General features: G+C 46.7%; 1 protein-coding gene across 3 annotated transcripts in view; it reads right to left on the bottom strand.

Moving 5' to 3' along the window:
• The window catches only part of TAB1 (TGF-beta activated kinase 1 (MAP3K7) binding protein 1), an 88,825-nt gene extending 71,718 nt beyond the window's left edge, over nt 1-17,107 (bottom strand). For 2 of the 3 annotated variants that reach the window (XM_077278484.1, XM_077278485.1), the window contains exons 1-2: nt 16,973-17,107; nt 13,776-13,909 (exon numbers count right to left, since the gene is read on the bottom strand). In XM_077278484.1, the coding sequence (XP_077134599.1) occupies nt 13,776-13,909; nt 16,973-17,005 (167 nt within the window). In that variant the 5' untranslated portion in view covers nt 17,006-17,107. Of the gene's footprint in view, nt 1-13,775; nt 13,910-16,909 lie in introns of all 3 variants that reach the window. The other variant, XM_077278483.1, reaches the window with a different exon arrangement.
• Nucleotides 17,108-17,752: the final 645 nt, after the last annotated feature.

Raw genomic sequence — 17,752 nt, 5'->3', positions numbered from 1 at the left:
TAGGTCAGAAGTTGACGATAGGTCTAGCCTATAGTGGTTATAGAATGTAGAAGAATTTGACCAAGTTGCCGCCTTACATATAGTTTCGATCGGGACGTCTCCCCTCTCTGCCCAGGAGGATGCCATCGCTCTGGTAGAGTGTGCCGTTATGCCTTCCGGAGGGTTTTCTTTCCTCGCGGAGTAAGCCAGTCTGATAGATTCTCTGATCCACCGGGATAAGGTGCTTTTTGTCACTCCATGACCCTTTTTGACACCCTGGAAGGAAATAAACAGAGCCCTACTCTGTCGCCAGCTGCTGGTCTTTTCAATGTATTTTAACACTACTGTTTTAACGTCTAGAGTGTGATATTTTTGTTCTTCAGGAGTGGATGGATTACTGAAGAAAGTGGGCAAGATTATTTCTTGTGACCTGTGGAATTTTTTCGCTACTTTGGGTAGGTAGGAAGGGTCTGGTTTAAGAATTAACTTATCCTGAAAGGTTAACAAAAAAGGTGGATCTATAGAGAGTGCTTGGATGTCACTGATTCTCCTAGCTGAAGTCAGTGCTACCAAGAGGGCCGTTTTTAGTGATAGACATTTAATTGGTATTGAGTCTATTGGCTCGAATGGAGAGTCTGTTAGGGCTTGTAAGACTAAATTTAAATCCCAGGGTGGAATCCTAGGTATGTTAACTGGATTCATTCTTTCGCAGGCCGTAATAAATCTGGATACCCATCTATCCCCCGCGATGTTATGGCCATAGAGGGCTCCTAGTGCTGAAACATGAACCTTTAAGGTGTTTACAGTTAGACCTAGTTCTCTCCCTTTTTGAAGAAACTCCAGGATAGAATGTATCGGAATCTCTGATGTGTTGGTAGATGTATGGAATTGAAAAAATTTTCTCCATACTCTTGTATAGATTTTTGTGGTGGAGGGTTTTCTACTATGGAGAAGCGTATCAATTAAACCCCCCGAGAATCCTCTCGATCTTAGCATCTGCCTCTCAAGTTCCAGGCCGTCAGGTGGAGATTGTCCACCTGAGGATGGAAAAACGGACCCTGGAAGAGAAGGTTGGGCGTTGAGGGGAGGACCCAAGGATCTGAGACCGACATGGTCTGTAGCCATGAAAACCATGGTCTCTTGGGCCAGAATGGAGCTATCAGTACAACTCTCGCCCCTTCTTCTCTGATTTTGCGTATAACTTGAGGTAGCAATATGATCGGAGGAAACGCGTACGCCAGACTGAACTGCCACGGGGCTTGGAGAGCGTCCAGAATGTCCGGATGATCCGCTGGAGATAGAGAAGCAAATCTCCGGACTTTTCTGTTTTTCCTTGTGGCGAAGAGATCTATCTGAGGACGGCCCCAAAGAGATATTATGTCCTGAAATATTTGCTGGTTTAGACACCACTCTCCTTGTCTCAGGGTGTGTCGGCTTAAAAAGTCCGCCTGCTGATTGCTTGCTCCTCTTATGTGCAGCGCAGTGAGGGATGTTAGGTGACTTTCTGCTAGATTTAAGATTTCTGTAGCAGAAGACATCAGAGTCTCTGATCGCGTACCTCCTTGCCGATTTAGATACGCCACTGTGGTGGTGTTGTCGGATAGGACTCTGACGTCTTTCCCCCGAAGCTGTGGGAGGAAATGATATAAGGCGTATTTTACAGCATTCAGTTCTTTAAAGTTAGAGGAGCTGCCGCTTTCCTCCATGCTCCATGACCCCTGGCAATAATCATTTCCCATATGAGCGCCCCATCCATGAGGACTGGCGTCAGTGGTTATGGTATGAGATGGCGTTATTACCCATGGAACCCCACTCATCAAATGGTTTGAGTCTAGCCACCATTCTAAGGAAGTTAAAACCTCCTGAGATAAGGTTATTTTTGCATTTAGGCGCCCAAATAACCGTCTATCCTCTTGTAAAACTTGATGTTGTAGTGTTCGAGTATGGTGTTGAGCCCATCTCACTGCTGGTATACAAGAGATAAGAGACCCTAATAACGACATAGCTTGTCTTAGGGATATACGCGGATTATTTATTGCAGCTAGGACTTTGTGTCTGATCAGTAGAATCTTTACCTGCGGCAGAAGACACTTTTGAGATATGGAGTCTAACTGGAACCCCAAGAACGCCTGACGGGAAAGCGGAGTGAGTCTGGATTTGTTGGTATTGATTATCCAGCCCAGGTCCTGTAGAGAGGAAATTGCGTGAGCTAAACGATCAGTACATTGAGTAACTGAATTTCCTATTACCAGAAAGTCATCCAGATAGGGCACAATCAAAGTTTCCTTCTGGCGTAGGTATGCCATCACCTCTAGCATTATCTTGGTGAAGATCCTCGGCGCTGTTGAGAGGCCGAAGGGTAAGGCCGCATACTGGAAGTGACGAACCTCGTTGTTGATTTTTACCGCCACTCTGAGGAATTTTTGGTATCTGTCATGAATGGGGAGATGATAGTAAGCATCCTTTAGATCAATGCCCCCCATCATACAGTTTGGGAATAGGAGCTTTATGGTGGACCTAATGGATTCCATTTTAAATGTATAGTTTTCAATGAATGAATTGAGTTTTTTAAGGTTTATGATTGTCCTGAAAGAACCGTCGGGCTTAGAAATTAGGAATAGGGGAGAGTAGAATCCCCTACCCTCCTGTCCCACCGGCACTTGGACTAGGACCCGTTTTGATATTAGGGTTTGAATTTCAAGCTCTAAAGCCTGATGCTGTATAGGCGAGCTGAGAGATGTTATAATATAAGACTCGTGGGGAACACGAGAGAATTTTAGTTTAATTCCATCTCGGATGATATTTAAAACCCACGAGCTAGATGTTATTTTCTCCCATTGAGTGGTAAAAAATTTAAGTCTGCCCCCAACTGGTATATCCTCAGTATTTGTTGTCTTTTGGGGGGTTGGGTCTTCTAAACATGGTACCTCTCTGCTTGTCATCCTTAGGGGTCCATGTTGCAGACCTATCCGTTTGTCTCCTCTTGCCAAACGGCCTCCTTTTAAAGGCTCTCCTGTAAAAGGGAATAGAGGATTCAGGAAAAGCTTTCTTCCTGTCCTTTGCTTTCTTGAGTATCTCGTCTAAGGTTTTACCAAAGAGGTACTCACCCTCACATGGGATTGCGCATATCTTGGATTTAGATTGCGCGTCCCCTTTCCAACTCTTCATCCATAGAGCTCTTCTTGCGTTATTCACAAGGCCCGCAGATCTTGCTGCTAAACGGAGTGAGTCGGCGGAGGCGTCTGCCATAAAGGCCGCTGCTCCTTGTATTAAAGGGATGGCTGCTCGTAGTTTTTCTCTCGAGCTTTTGTTTTCAATTTGCTGGTCTAATTGATCAATCCAGATGATCATTGACCGGGCCGCGCAAGTGCTGGCTACTGCAGGTTTGAATATTCCTGTAGCCGCTTCCCAAGAACGTTTAAGGGATGATTCAGCCTTACGATCCAAAGGATCGACTAGTAATCCTGCATCCTCCACAGGTAGAGTGGATTGCTTAGAGGTAGAAGCTACAGCAGCGTCGACCTTAGGGACTTTGGTCCATGTAAGAAGCTCCTCGTCACTGAACGGATATTTACGTTTTGACGCTGAGGGTAAAAAGCTTCTCTGATCCTGCTTCTCCCACTCTCTTTTAATTAATGTTTTCACTGCTGGTATAACTGGAAAACATCTCCTCTTTCTGTCTGCCAAACCCGCGAACATTATGTTCTGCGCGGTTTGTGCACCCTTAGACTCTTCACACCCCATGGTATTTCGAATTGACTTTACCAAGTTGTCCACACTGTCTAAGGGAAAACATGAGCGTCCCTCGATCTCTGATGAGGATGATGATGCTGAACATGATGACAGGGAGGCGTCTGACAGTACAGGTTGGTCACTGTCGGAGTCTGACACAAGTGTCGGTGTTTTAGACTTAGCACTACGCGGTTTGTCCTGGGACATATTTTTTAGCTCCTCTCTAATAATGGCCCGTAGGTCCGTAATGGACACTGCTGCTCCCTGTGTTGTTTCCTTAAAGCAGTCTTTGCAAAGCTTTTTGGGGTATGAGTCAGGAAGGGGCTGGTTACACAAGGCACATTCCCTGTGCTTCGTTTTTTGTCGTTTTTTGCTCTAAGCGTATAAGTAGAGAGAGAAAGGGAAAAGAGAGAGAAATAGGGAGACAGCGTCAGCTTAATAGGCAGAGTTCACAACTCACCCAGTGAAGCAAATAATACCGGATCAGAAGGCCGAGATCCTGTTCTGGAACCGTCACTTTTACGAGCGGTGTCCGAGGATCCTCTGGTGTGATCTTTGGCGGGGGGTACTGGATCTCCAGCTGTGGGGTCCATGGCACCTGGGGATGACATCTCTGCCTCGCCGTTCTAATGTTTGTGAGCGATTTAAATAGTGCGCCAAAAATTTTTTTTTTTTGCGCATGCGCAGATCGGCGCCGGCTTCCCCCGCCTTGGATCCGGCCTGGGCGCCCCGGAAGTCCATGATTCACTTCCGGGGTAGCCTGTATTGCGGCGGTCGGCGCATGTGCGGCCCGGGATTCAGCGCCGGGCCGCAACGGAGGATCACCTTACCCGGCTCCTGGACATGCTGCCACACCGCACGCTGGGAAGGACGCCGGTCGGCCCTCCCCGGACCCGGCCGTCTGCCCGCTCCATCAGACGAGGAGGGAGCCGTCTAACGGAACTCCCCCGACGCTGCTTCTGAGCCGCAGCCGTTCTCTCGGACACCGCGCAGGCGGCATGCTAGCCCAGGTATGTTTCCCATAACGAAGTCCTGTCGTTCCCGCAGGAACAGGAAACCTAAACTGAGGAGGAAAGGCGGACCGCCCCCTTTTGTTTCTCAATAGGTTTCCTGTTCCTGCAGGGCGGATCCCTCTCTCCAGTAGGGTGCTGTCGTGGCGAAGAGTAAAAAAGGAAAATTGCTCCTCTTCAAGCAGTATACACCCACCGACTGGCACATAGCACATCAGTTAATGTTAAAGCAGTAGGAGAAGAAACCAAAACTCAACATATGAACTAACCCAACAAAAAAAGGCTTGTAGGCCGAAGGTACAGTTAGGGAGGGTGCTATGTCCCCAACGAAGAAAGATTTTACGGTGAGTACCAAAAATCCCTCTTTATCGCTTCATTGGAGGACAGAGGAAACCATGGGACGTCCCAAAGCAGTCCCAAGGGAGGGAAACAGAGAAAATGCAAAAGAAGCGGACTCAGGTCGGACGGTACGTAACCGCCAACAGCAGCACCTTCCAAGGCCTGCATCAGACAAGGCATCGGTGTGAACCCTGAAAAACCTCGCAAAGGCTTGTAAAGATGACCAGGTCGCAGCTTTAGGCTATGTGCACACGTTGCGGAATTGCCGCGGAAATTTCCGCGGCAATTCCGCAACGCCCTGCTGCGGGAAATAAGAATGCGGAATTGGCATGCACATTCCCGCTAAACACTAGTGTTTTGCAAGCGTAATTAGCTTGCAGAATGCTAGCGTTTTCCAAGCGATCTGTAGCATCGCTTGGAAAACTGATTGACAAGTTGGTCACACTTGTCAAACACAGTGTTTGATAAGTGTGACCAACTTTTTACTATTGATGCTGCCTATGTAGCATCAATAGTAAAACGATATAATGTTAAAAATAATTTAAAAAAAATTAAAAATCGTGATATTCTCACCTTCCGGCAGCCCCGCAGCCTTCCCGATCCTCGCGATACTCCCGGCAACTCCCGTTCCCAGCAAAGCCTTGCGACAATGACCCCAGATGATGTAGCATCACGCGGTAGACCGCTACGTCATCACAGGTCATTGTCGCAAGGCATCATTGGGAATGGGAGCTGCCGAGAGCATCGAGAAGGCCTGGGCTGGATCTGGGGGCCGCCAGAAGGGGAGTATATGACCATTTTTTATTTTAATTCTTTTTTAAGGGCCTGGAGGAGAGTCTCCTCTCCTCCAACCTGGGTACCATACGCACATGATCCGCTTACTTTGCGCATGGTGGGCATAGCCCCATGAGGAGAGTAAGAGGATCAATGCATTCCTATGTGTGCGGATTCACCGCGATTCCGTACAAAGAATGAGCATGCTGCGTATTTTTCCGCGATGCGATTCAGCCACGGAAAAATACACAGCATTAGCACAGCATTGCGGAATCCCATTGAATTCAATGGGTTGTGTTGTGCATGCGTTTTCGCGGCGAAAAAAAACACGGCAAAAACGCATACAATCCGCAATGTGTGCACATAGCCTTACAAATCTGCAAAGCAGAGGCCTGGTGACGAACTGCCCAGGAAGCTCCCACCTCCCGGGTGGAGTGAGCCCTTACCCCTGGAGGAGGATGCTTGTCCTGAATACAATATGCCTCCAATATTATCGAGCGAATCCAATGGGCGATAGTGGACTTGGAAGCTGGAAGCCCCTTATGACGACCTTCAGAGATGCCAAACAGGGCATCAGAATGACGAAAGGAAGCAGTCCTTGAGCGATGGACTCGGACAGCTCTGACCAGATCCATCTTGTGGAGGGACTTCTCCAGGGGAAGGACAATTTATTCATTAATGTGAAATGAATAAACCACTTTAGGCAGGAAGGAAAAGGTCTGAGAACCACCTTGCCTGATGTAAAACAAGGAACAGGGAACGACATGACAATGTCGCTAACTCAGAGACTCTCCTGATGGATGTAATGGCAAATAATAAGGCAACCTTCCATGACAGGGGAGAAGGCGGAATGTCCTGAATAGGCTAAAAGGGAGGGGGCTGAAGTGCACTGAAAACAACGTTAAGATCCCATGGATCTATCGGGGGACAATAAGAAGGTGTGGGCGACTCCTTGGAGGAAAATCTTTACCTGGGAACAAGAAGCTAGATTTCGTTGGAAAAGAATCGACAGTGCAGAAACATGACCCTTAAGGGTACTGAGTGAAAGACCAGAGTCAAGACCTGATTGGAGAAACCCTAGGATGGAAGGAAGGGAAAAGGACATAGGGACCAAATTGTTGTCCTCACTCCACTGAAAGAAGGCTTTCCAGTACCTGTGACAAATATGCGAAGATGCTGATTTTCTCACATTAATCATGGTCTGAATGACCTGATGGAAAAAATCGTCCTCTCAGAAATGCGGCCTCAACGGCCATGCCGTTAAACTCAGAGACTGAACTCTGGTGGAAGAGGGGGCCTTGTGAGAGCAGATCTGGACGGTCTGGAAGCCCCTAGGAAACTACCAAGAGCATGTTCACTAGCTCCGCGTACCAGGTTCTTCTGTGCCAATCTGGAGCTACCAGAATTACTGGAATCCCTTCCGCCTTTATCTTTTTCACGACTCTCGGAATCAAGATGTGAGGCGAAAAAAGGTAAGGCAGCTGGAATTGGGACCACGGGATTACTAGAGCATAGTAACCAATGGCTAGTGGATCTCGCAATCTGACTACAAACTGCGGCACCTTGTGGTTCATCCGAGACGTCATCAGTTTGACGTCCAGGGTGCCCCATCTCTGACATATCTGCTCGAAGACGGCGGTGTTGAGAAATCACTTGCCCGAAGCGAGACCCTGACGACTCAGAAATTTTGCTGCCCAATTGTCCACCCGAGGTATATGCACGGCTGATATGGCTTCTTTGCTACCTCTGCCATGACCTGTTTGCTGCGCGTCCTGCCTTGATGATTTATGTAAGTAACGGCTGTGGCATCATCCGGGTGGATGCGGACCGGATGACCTGCGAGACGAGTCTGCCAGTGGCGAAGGAAAAAATAAATTGCCCTGATCTCCAGGTGATTGATGGGGAGAGCAGCCTCCTGGAAGTTCCAGCGACCCTGTGCTGTGTGATGGAGGAAAACCGCTCACCATCCGAGTAGACTGCCATCGGGGGTGATGACCTGCCAGCGGAGAGGAAGGAAGGATTTTCCATGTACAATGGAAGCAGATAGAGTCCACTATGTTAGAGACTGCCTCACCTTGAGAGGCAGCAGGATGGGCCAGTCCAGGGAGGAGGGTCTCGTCCCAAGCTGACAGCAGAGCCAGCTGAAGCGGGCATGAAACTGGGCAAAGGGTATGGCCTCTATGGCGGCAATCATCTTCCCCAGTACGCTCATGCAGAGCCGTAGTGGAAGAGGAGATGGGCGTTTTATAACACAGACCCCATAGCGAAGAGAGGAAAGCTTCTCCTTTAGAAGGAAGACCTTGGCTTGGACTATATCAAACCTCATGCCCAGAAACACCAGGCGCTGAGTTGGGATCAGGGAGGATTTCTGCCTGTTGACTATCTAGCCGAGACGGACAAGAGTATTAAGAGTGATCTGGAGACTCTGGTAGCAGTTTCTGAAGTATGGCCCCTTGATCAAAAGATCGTCCAAGTAAGGGATTATGAGAATCTCCCTGGAACTAAGGAAAGCCACGACCGCTGCCACGACCTTCGTGAACACTCTGGGGGCAGAGGCCATGCTTAAGGGAGGAGCTGTAAATTGATAGTGGTCTTCATGAATCTCAAACCGGAGGAATATCTGATGCGGAGTACACACAGGAATGTGTAGATAAGCATCCTGAATGTCCACAGAACAGAAATTCCCCTGGCTCCATGGAAGCAATTACCGAACATAGGGGACTCCATTCGGAAATGACGGATCCGGGAATAGACGGCCTGAAGAATACCTGGGACCCGAGTTGGGAGTCTTGGCAGACAAGACTGGGATAAACGTCTTCCTGGGGGAGAAGAAAAGTCGATTTTGTAGCCTGGAGTCACAATCTCTTTGATCAAGGCGTCGTCGACCATCAACAACCAGGCATACCGGAAAAGAAGAAGCCGGCCTTCCACCTTGGAGAGACTACCAGGTGGGAGTGACACGTCACGCCAAGGAGAACCTGTTTGAGCGAGACCCTGACGGCTTGGAGGAGCGACCCTTCGGACGCCAGGGAGGAGCTGGTTTGAAGGACGGCTTCCTCCTCTCCCTTTGAGTGGGATTGCGGTCCCTGATGGAGATAAAGGCCAAAAGGAACTAAAACTGAAGCGATCTCTTCCTATTGAAAGGGCGTATAGGTTTAGGCTGGGGAAGGGAAGTGCTCTTACCCCCGGTAGCATCAGAGATTATCTGATCCGGCTTGGAGCCAAAACAGTCTAGAGCCTTGGAAGGAGAGGTTAGTGAGGGACTATTTAGATAGTGGATCCACATTCCAAGCTTTTAGCTAGAGAATGCGGCGTATGGCAAAGATGTTACTGGTAGCCAGGACAGAAAATCTGGCCGCATCCAAGGAAGCTGTCAACAGATATTTGCCGGCATGGGCAATCTGGTCTGCCAAGTCGCCCAGCTCACGAGCAGAAGCTGCCGCTAGAATACCCTGAAGAAGCATTCTTGCCCAGGCAGACATGGATTTTGATACCCGGATGGAGGCAAAAATGGGACAGAGGGAGGTGTCTGACACTTCAAAGGCAGAGACAAAACGGTCTTGAAAGACAAACGAGAAACTGGCAGATCAATGGTAGGGGACTCCGTCCATTTACTAACAAGGTCTGGACTAAAAGGGTAAAAAGAGTATCCAGCTGCTTCCTTCCCAAGAAGCACTTTTCATGGTGTTCCCAGTGTTTAGACATTATAGCCTCAAAACCCCGTGGTTGGAAAACGTCCGGGAAGGACGTTTTACCCGTTTGAAGGAAACAGAGTGCTCCTGGGCAGGGGCCTCGTCTTCTTTCAGATTAAGAGTTTGGTTAATCGATAAGAGAAGGCTATCGACCATATCTTGCAATTATAGCTGTCAAAATAGAGAAAAAAGCGTCTTTTAGTGTGTGACAGCAGCCAAACATAAAAACCTGACATAAATCTGGTATCGCATCCGCCTGAATAATAAAGTTGCAACCAAGAGACTGGACATGAGTGAAAATAAATGGACAGACGGGAATACACTGAAGGAAAAGGAAGTAGAAAAGCCGACCACACAGTCCAAAAGCAATGTGGTGAAAAGAAGAAAAAAAAATTAAAAAAAAAAAAAAATATTGGCAATGGTTTTTTAAATTACATCAAGTGACTATAAAACATTGTTTTCCTTCAATGCTTCTGCATTGCAGAGCATTAGATCAGCATATCTCACACAGGGAAGAGACGCGTCAGCTCCTGCTCTGAGCATGAGATGACAAGCCACTATCCCTTGGTGACCCTGCGGCCATCTTTCGTTCCAGGGTCACCACGGAGACCATCGATGTGCCAATGGGAGCAGAGAGGGAGCTTCCTCCCTATGCGATGCCCCTCGATGTTGCTGTGACATTGGTGCTAGCACGGATCATGGGCGTTGCTGCAGGGTGTCAGCTCTCATATAGAGCCGACACCCGCACTTGATCGCGGTGGCATTCAGCGTGACCCTGCGCGATCATCACATTATATATATATATATATATATATATATATATATATATATATATATATATATATATATATATATATATATATATATATATATATATATATATATACATACAGAGGTTTCTGAGAAAGCTGCTCCCGTATACGGCGCATGTCGGGAAGGGGGTTAAGCAGTGGATGACCAGGAATTGGACAATTCCTTTAAAGTTGTGACTGGGAAAAAATTATTGATGACCTATGCATAGGATAAGTCATGAATAGTCATCAGCTATCTGCTTTTTACAACACTTAGGGTACTGTCACACACTGGCACTTTGATCGCTACGACGGTACGATCCGTGACGTTCCAGCGATATCCATACGATATCGCTGTGTCTGACACGCAGCAGCGATCAGGGATCCTGCTGAGAATCGTACGTCGTAGCAGATCGTTTGGAACTTTCTTTCGTCGCTGGATCTCCCGCTGTCATCGCTGGATCGTTGTGTGTGACAGCGATCCAGCGATGCGTTCGCTTGTAACCAGGGTAAACATCGGGTTACTAAGCGCAGGGCCGCGCTTAGTAACCCGATGTTTACCGTGGTTACCAGCGTAAACGTAAAAAAAACCAAACAGTACATACTCACATTCCGGTGTCTGTCCCCCGGCGTTCTGCTTCTCTGCACTGTGAGCGCCGGCCGGAAAGCGAGCACAACGGTGACGTCACCGCTGTGCTTTCCGGCTGGCAGACAGTGCAGAGAAGCAGAACGCCGGGGGACAGACACCGGAATGTGAGTATGTACTGTTTTTTTTACGTTTACGCTGGTAACCACGGTAAACATCGGGTTACTAAGCGCGGCCCTGCGCTTAGTAACCCGATGTTTACCCTGGTTACCCGGGGACTTCGGCATCGTTGGTCGCTGGAGAGCTGACTGTGTGACAGCTCCCCAGCAACCACACAACCACTTACCAACGATCACGGCCAGGTCGTATCGCTGGTCGTGATCGTTGGTAAATCGTTTAGTGTGACAGTACCCTAACATGCAGAATTTGGTGGGGCAGATATCAGCTGATTGTGGAGGTGTTCAGTGTCGGCCTCCCACAATCTCATACGGACAACCTATGCCATAGATAAGTTAATAGTAATTTAGTCCCAGACAACCGCTTTAAAGCTTTACATGAAGAAAAGTACATGAACTCTATGACAAGGCCAGAGAACAATCATCTGGATCTCAAACTTTTTATGGTAAAGAAAAAAAAAAAAAAGGGCCATGACAAGTTTCCACTCTGCAATACTGATCTGTTGGCCGATAAAGTTAGGACCAACCTGTACAAATTACTTAATGTGATATCACAGTTATTTATTCTAAAATTATGCTACTAAAGGAGTTTTAGGGCTTATACTAAAGTTCTGCAGTCACTATGTGACATCAGATTGCCAAGACCTGATAGTGTGCAACCTGCACACTATCAGGATTTCCCTCTATTTCCAGCTCAAGTGGGCGGTCATGTGACCACGAGAGTGTGATTTGCATAATTATGGTCACATGAAAACTAGATTCTCATCTGCATCTTTCAATAGGAAAGAAGGCGAGGAGAATCTAGTTACATATAAATGCAAGAGAGCAAATCACATATTTGTGGCTATGTGACGGTCCGTTCAGTTCTTTGAAGTACAGCTCCTGAAGTCAGACTGTTCCGTTAAGGAACAAATGTTTGTCATGAGCGCCATCAGTGATTTGTGTATTTTCTACAGAATAAAGATTTACAGAGGTTCTTCAGAGCAGAAAAAAAAACCCAAAGGAATGGATGCGACTTCTTTTGAATTGGTTGTCCGGACTAAAATTACAAGTCATTTTTTGTGACTGCAGACTTATGAATCCTGATATCGTGCGCACTGCGAGCTGTGAGGATTCTCTGGTGTCAGGAGAGGGGGTGTGATACATGAGGGTATGGTTTTCACGTGCCTACTATACTGTACCTGGCCATGCTCAAAGAGAGCGATGCTATATACAGTCTACTTGAAATGTGCGAAATGTGGCCAGAAGTATAGAAATCACATAACCATTTGCCACCGGCACCTGAGAATCCTCACAGGGCGTGATGTGAGGATTCACAAGTGTGACTGGACAGCCCCTTTAACTGTTTGTCTTTTCTGGAAACTTGCAGCTGTTAAATGGAATCTGTCACCCCTGGGACGTATATGACCTATTAATATGGGCATACAGGTGATACATATGTTAAACTAGTCCTAGCTGTATGCCTCATTAGAAGTCTTGTTCTTGAGAAATCATATATTTTTTCCTTATGCTAATGATTTCTTTCAGGCTCCGGGGCGTGTGATGCTTGGAAGAAATCCCTGCCTCCTGTCTTCATTATAATACTACCTTCCTCCCACGCACGGTAGTTCTGGCGCTGGAATCCTGCGCCCTGCACTCCTCCACAATACGTACCTTTTCCTCCCTTCTATGGGCACTGCATTCAGGGATCTTCCGCGCAGGCGAATCACTGTAACCTCCGGCGTGCGAGACGATAAGGTGCTCGCCTTACTTCATCCCTGCATAGTCATTGCTATGAACCATGTGTACATAGCGATGACTACGCATGGAGGAAGTGGGAAGAGCATCTTATCGCGCACGCCGAAGGTCACTGGAGCTGAAGTAGCTTGCACTTGCGTGGAATATCCCTAAATGCAGAAGAGAGGAAAAGGTACATATTGTGGAGGGATTGCAGGGCAAAGGAGCAGGATTCCAGTGCAAGAACTGACGTACATGGAAGGGGGTAGTATTACAATGGAGACCAGGATCTTTTCCAGGCACCGGATGCCCTGGATCCTGGATTAAATCATTAACATAAGAATATAACATTTCTCAAGCACAAGACCACTAATATTAGGCATACAGGTAGGACTAGCTTAACATCTCTATTACCTGTATGCCCATATTAATAGGTCATATACGTTTCACGTTTCGGGGGTGACAGATTCCCTTTAAAAGATGTTCAAGGTGAACATATGAACAGCAAGTTTTTTTTATATGGAACATTCTTTAGAGACCTTTCTGATAGGTTTTTCAGGTGGTCTTCGCTTCAAAAAGACATCATGTGCACATACTCTAGGACTATTTCACACTCCTGTCTAACAGGCATATTATCCCGTCCGTGTAACAGCCACAAGTCTTATCCTGACCACAAATCTCAGGACCCAAACCATTGGTTTGGGGTCATAAAACTGACGGTTGTGACAGTACGTTTATCTGTAATATAGACAATATGGCCGTCACAACGTCATGTACATTAGTCATTATTCAGAACACAGACCTACTTCCAAGGCTGCTCCATGTGACCATTCATTGATCAGCACTGTGTAATGCCACCAGCAACAACTGCTGAATAGACGTGGCTAGCTCTGCTTGCATACCGCTTTACCTTGCTAATACAACGATTTTTGGAGCCTGCAAAAAGTTTTTAGTTTGGGATAAATCCTGACAAAACCAACCTGAACTTGAGCCAGTTGTCTTCACAGGGGTGCTCCTCCTTACGGATTCCTTCTGAATTATAGGCCCTGTTCGTAGCGGATCCTACGCCAGATAAATGGCAAAGGGGAAGGTCGTCTGTCCAACTCAACTGCTCCTGTAAAAACCCCACAATCTTAAGCAACCAGAAAGAGCAAGAAAAAAAATACCTAAAGAAGAAAATTTTATAATGCTAGAAGTAAGCAGATTTTGTGAAGTAGTACTACAAAGACATACGGATAGGGAATTTAGATTGTGAGAACCATAGGGGACATGTGTGCAAAACTGTAAATCACTGCGGAGTATGTTAGCGATATATAAAAATAAAGATTATTTATTATTAAGTAGCTACAGTGTGTAATACCCCTCAGTGTGGAGCATTAGACCCCCACAGTGCTCCCCCAAGACTGTCGGCATGCTATAATGTCATACCGTACAAGCTGGAAGAAGCCATACATATAGCTTTGTGACTGCTGCCTAATGTTTTCCAACTGAATGCCATATTGTAATTGTACAAGGCCTCCGTCTAGTTGCAGCAAAAGGACCTAATTATAGGGAACGCGTCCCAATTTTTTTTTTTTAAAGTTTGCCATTTATGGTAATATATTTATAAGATTACTGTGGTTCTGCTCCACTCAATGTTTTTAAATCTGGCCACCACCGACCCCAATACTCGGACAGTTGAGGGTGGGTGTCAGACCCCACTGATTTGATACCGATGACCAATCCTAGGGACGGATCAGCAATATTTTATGACTGGACACCCCTTTTAATGATGGGTTCATACCAAAATTTCTCTGTTCAGCACTGCGTTGGGGGCTTTGGGCTGAATAGTCAGAATGATGGGGGGAGGGGGTAAAAAAGTTTCACAGTCTAAACTCTGTTGGCCTCACTGAAGTCAATGAGACAAGCTGCATTCTCAGGTTAAAATGACACAAGGAGACCCTATAGAAGTCAGCAGTGTCCGTCCGGGGCTGTTGTGCCCATTGTGGGACGGACTGGGTTGCCAACTGTCCAGAAATCAGCGCTGTGGAGGGTGAGTCGGAGTCATGGAAAATAAGGAGTCGGAGGTTTGGGTTACCGACTCCACAGCCCTGCTAGAAATTCCAGGGCAGTCTGTAAAAATTGGTCACTTTTTTTTGTCTCTGCCATTACAAAAAAAAAAAAAAAATTAAGGCTCCGTGATTTGTTTTGACGCTGAAAAAACTTATACAGATAATCTTGACTGTAGTTATCACAATTTTACAGTTTACAGGGATTGTCTCATCAGGATTATGGGCTGCAGACATGGATCACTGATAATTATGATTTATGGCTTTCTAATGTGTCTGTAAAAAAAATGTCTAGCCGTGATTTTTTTTAACCCCTTCTCGACATGCGCCGTACTATTATTGCGCATGTCGTGTCTCCCCCTTTGATGTGGGCTCCGGCGCTGAGCCCACATCAAAGTCGCGACATGTCAGCTGTTTTGTACAGCTGACATGTGCGCGCAATAGCGGCGGGTGAAATCGCGATTCACCCGCCGCTATTAACCTGTTAAATGCCGCTGTCGAACGCTGACAGCGGCATTTAACTACCGCTTCTGGCCGCGCGGCCGGAAATGAGCTCATTGCCGACCCCCGTCACATGATCGGGGGTCAGCAATGTGTCAGGATAGTAACCATAGAGGTCCTTGAGACCTCTATGGTTACTGATCCCCGGTAGCTGTGAGCGCCACCCTGTGGTCGGCGCTCTTAGCACACCTGCATTTCAGCTACATAGCAGCGATCTGATGATCGCTGCTATGTAGCAGAGCCGATCGAGTTGTGCCTGCTTCTAGCCTCCCATGGAGGCTATTGAAGCATGGCACAAGTAAAAAAAAAAAAAAAAATGTTTTTAAAAATATGAAAAAAATATAAAAGTTTAAATCACCCCCCTTTCGCCCCATCCTAAATAAAACAATAAAAAAAAAAAATCAAACCTACACATATTTGGTATCGCCGCGTTCAGAATCGCCTGATCTATCAATTAAAAAAAAGCATTAACCTGATCGCCAAACGGCGTAGCGAGAAAAAAATTTGAAACGCCAGAATTACGTTTGTTTGGTCGCCGCGACATTGCATTAAAATGCAATAACGGGCGATCAAAAGAACGTATCTGCACAAAAGTGTATCATTAAAAACGCCAGCTCGGCACACAAAAAATAAGCCCTCACCCGACCCCAGATCACGAAAAATGGAGACGCTTCGTGTATCAGAAAATGGCACTTTTTTTTTTTTTTTTTTTTTTAAGCAAAGTTTTGAATTTTTTTTCACCACTTAGATAAAACATAACCTAGTCATGTTAGGTGTCTATGAACTCATACTGACCTGGAGAATCACAATGGCAGGTCAGTTTTAGCATTTAGGGAACCTAGCAAAAAAGCCAAAAAAACAAGTGTGGGATTGCACTTTTTTTGCAATTTCACTGCACTTGGAATTCTTTTCCCGTTTTCTAGTACAAGACATGGTAAAACCAATGGTGTCGTTCAAAAGTACAACTCGTCCCGCAAAAAATAAGCCCTCACATGGCCATATTGACGGAAAAATAAAAAAAAGTTAGGGCTCTGGGAAGGAGGGAAGTGAAAAACGAAAACGCAGAAATGAAAAAGGGCTGCGTCGGGAAGGGGTTAAAGCTATGCAGAAAATATAATAAGCGAAGTTGGCAACACTGGGGACGGACCCCGTCCGATCATAACTTCCACAGAGATAATGGAGCACTGAGTGATGGGGCGGAAAGGAAACGTGGAGGAGTGTAATGGTGAGCAGACTGGAAAATTCATCATCTTAACTTATTGGACAAAGTTTTGTCGCCCCCCCCCCCCCCAAAAGACAACAACTTTTCAGAATAACGTTCACAGTGTCACCCGGCCCCAGAGTCCGCTGAGATTGCAGCCACTTCCAGCCCGGCATAGAATCTATTCCCACTGGTGGTGCGGAGTTCAGACACTCCGCAATGTGACCTCCACACACAAGACGCACAGTGTGACCATGGCAGCATCGCCTCAGTCTGCAGAGACCCCACAACACACTGGGGCCTGACCCCCGCACATGCAGCACATCGGCTCAGCAGTGCAGCGCTCCTCGGCCCATGCTCACACCTCAGCACTCCCCATCACTCTCCTCCTCGGCGTCCCTTTACGACCCCTCACAAACCCTCTTACATTTTGCATCAGATTCCTTCTTAGCGCGGCCATCTTGGAGCAGACGTGACAAGCCAGCTGATAGGATCACGTGACCGAGGCATTAGTAGTGTCAGGGCGCCCTCCTGTGGAGGACATGAAAAATGACACCTGCAGGAATTCGAGTCTTATTTTCCAGGTCCAAGAACGTCTTCAATCAGTCTGTGAAAGCGTCAGCTAAAAGCACGGGATTGGGAGACCTTGGTGACCATTCAACTGGCCCACGACGACCATCATGATGATGTGTTGCCCTTTTTGGGTACTGAACATGGCACGTTTCCTGAGTTTTTCCAGCAAGATGGTGCACAACCACATTATGGGTGTCAGGTCTGAGCATTCCTACATGCAGCGTCAGACTGGAACACCTTGGGCCCACCAGAGAAAATCATTCTTTGGGCCTACTATGTAGCTACATAGCAATAAACACAAGACCACCAATTGTGCGGTAAAACACACTAATATCAGCGTATAAGCTAAGGTAGTACACGTCTTAATTATGTAGCAAGGGTTGGGGTAGCCCCCTCATAGAATATAATGTAGCCCCCTCATAGACTATAATGTAGCTCCCCTCAGAATAATGCAGCCCACTCTCATAGAATATAAATGCAGTCCACCTTATAAAATAATGTAGCCCCCTCATAGAATATAATGCAGCCCCCTCTCAAAGAATATAATGCAGCCTCAATCATAGACTATAATGCAGCCCACTCTCATAGAAAATAATGTAGCCCCCTCATAGAAAATAATGCAGCCCCCCTGTCA

The sequence above is a fragment of the Ranitomeya variabilis genome, chromosome 8 (assembly GCF_051348905.1).
Source record: "Ranitomeya variabilis isolate aRanVar5 chromosome 8, aRanVar5.hap1, whole genome shotgun sequence".
Lineage (NCBI taxonomy): Eukaryota > Metazoa > Chordata > Amphibia > Anura > Dendrobatidae > Ranitomeya > Ranitomeya variabilis.
This window is presented reverse-complemented; position numbering and strand designations above follow the sequence as displayed.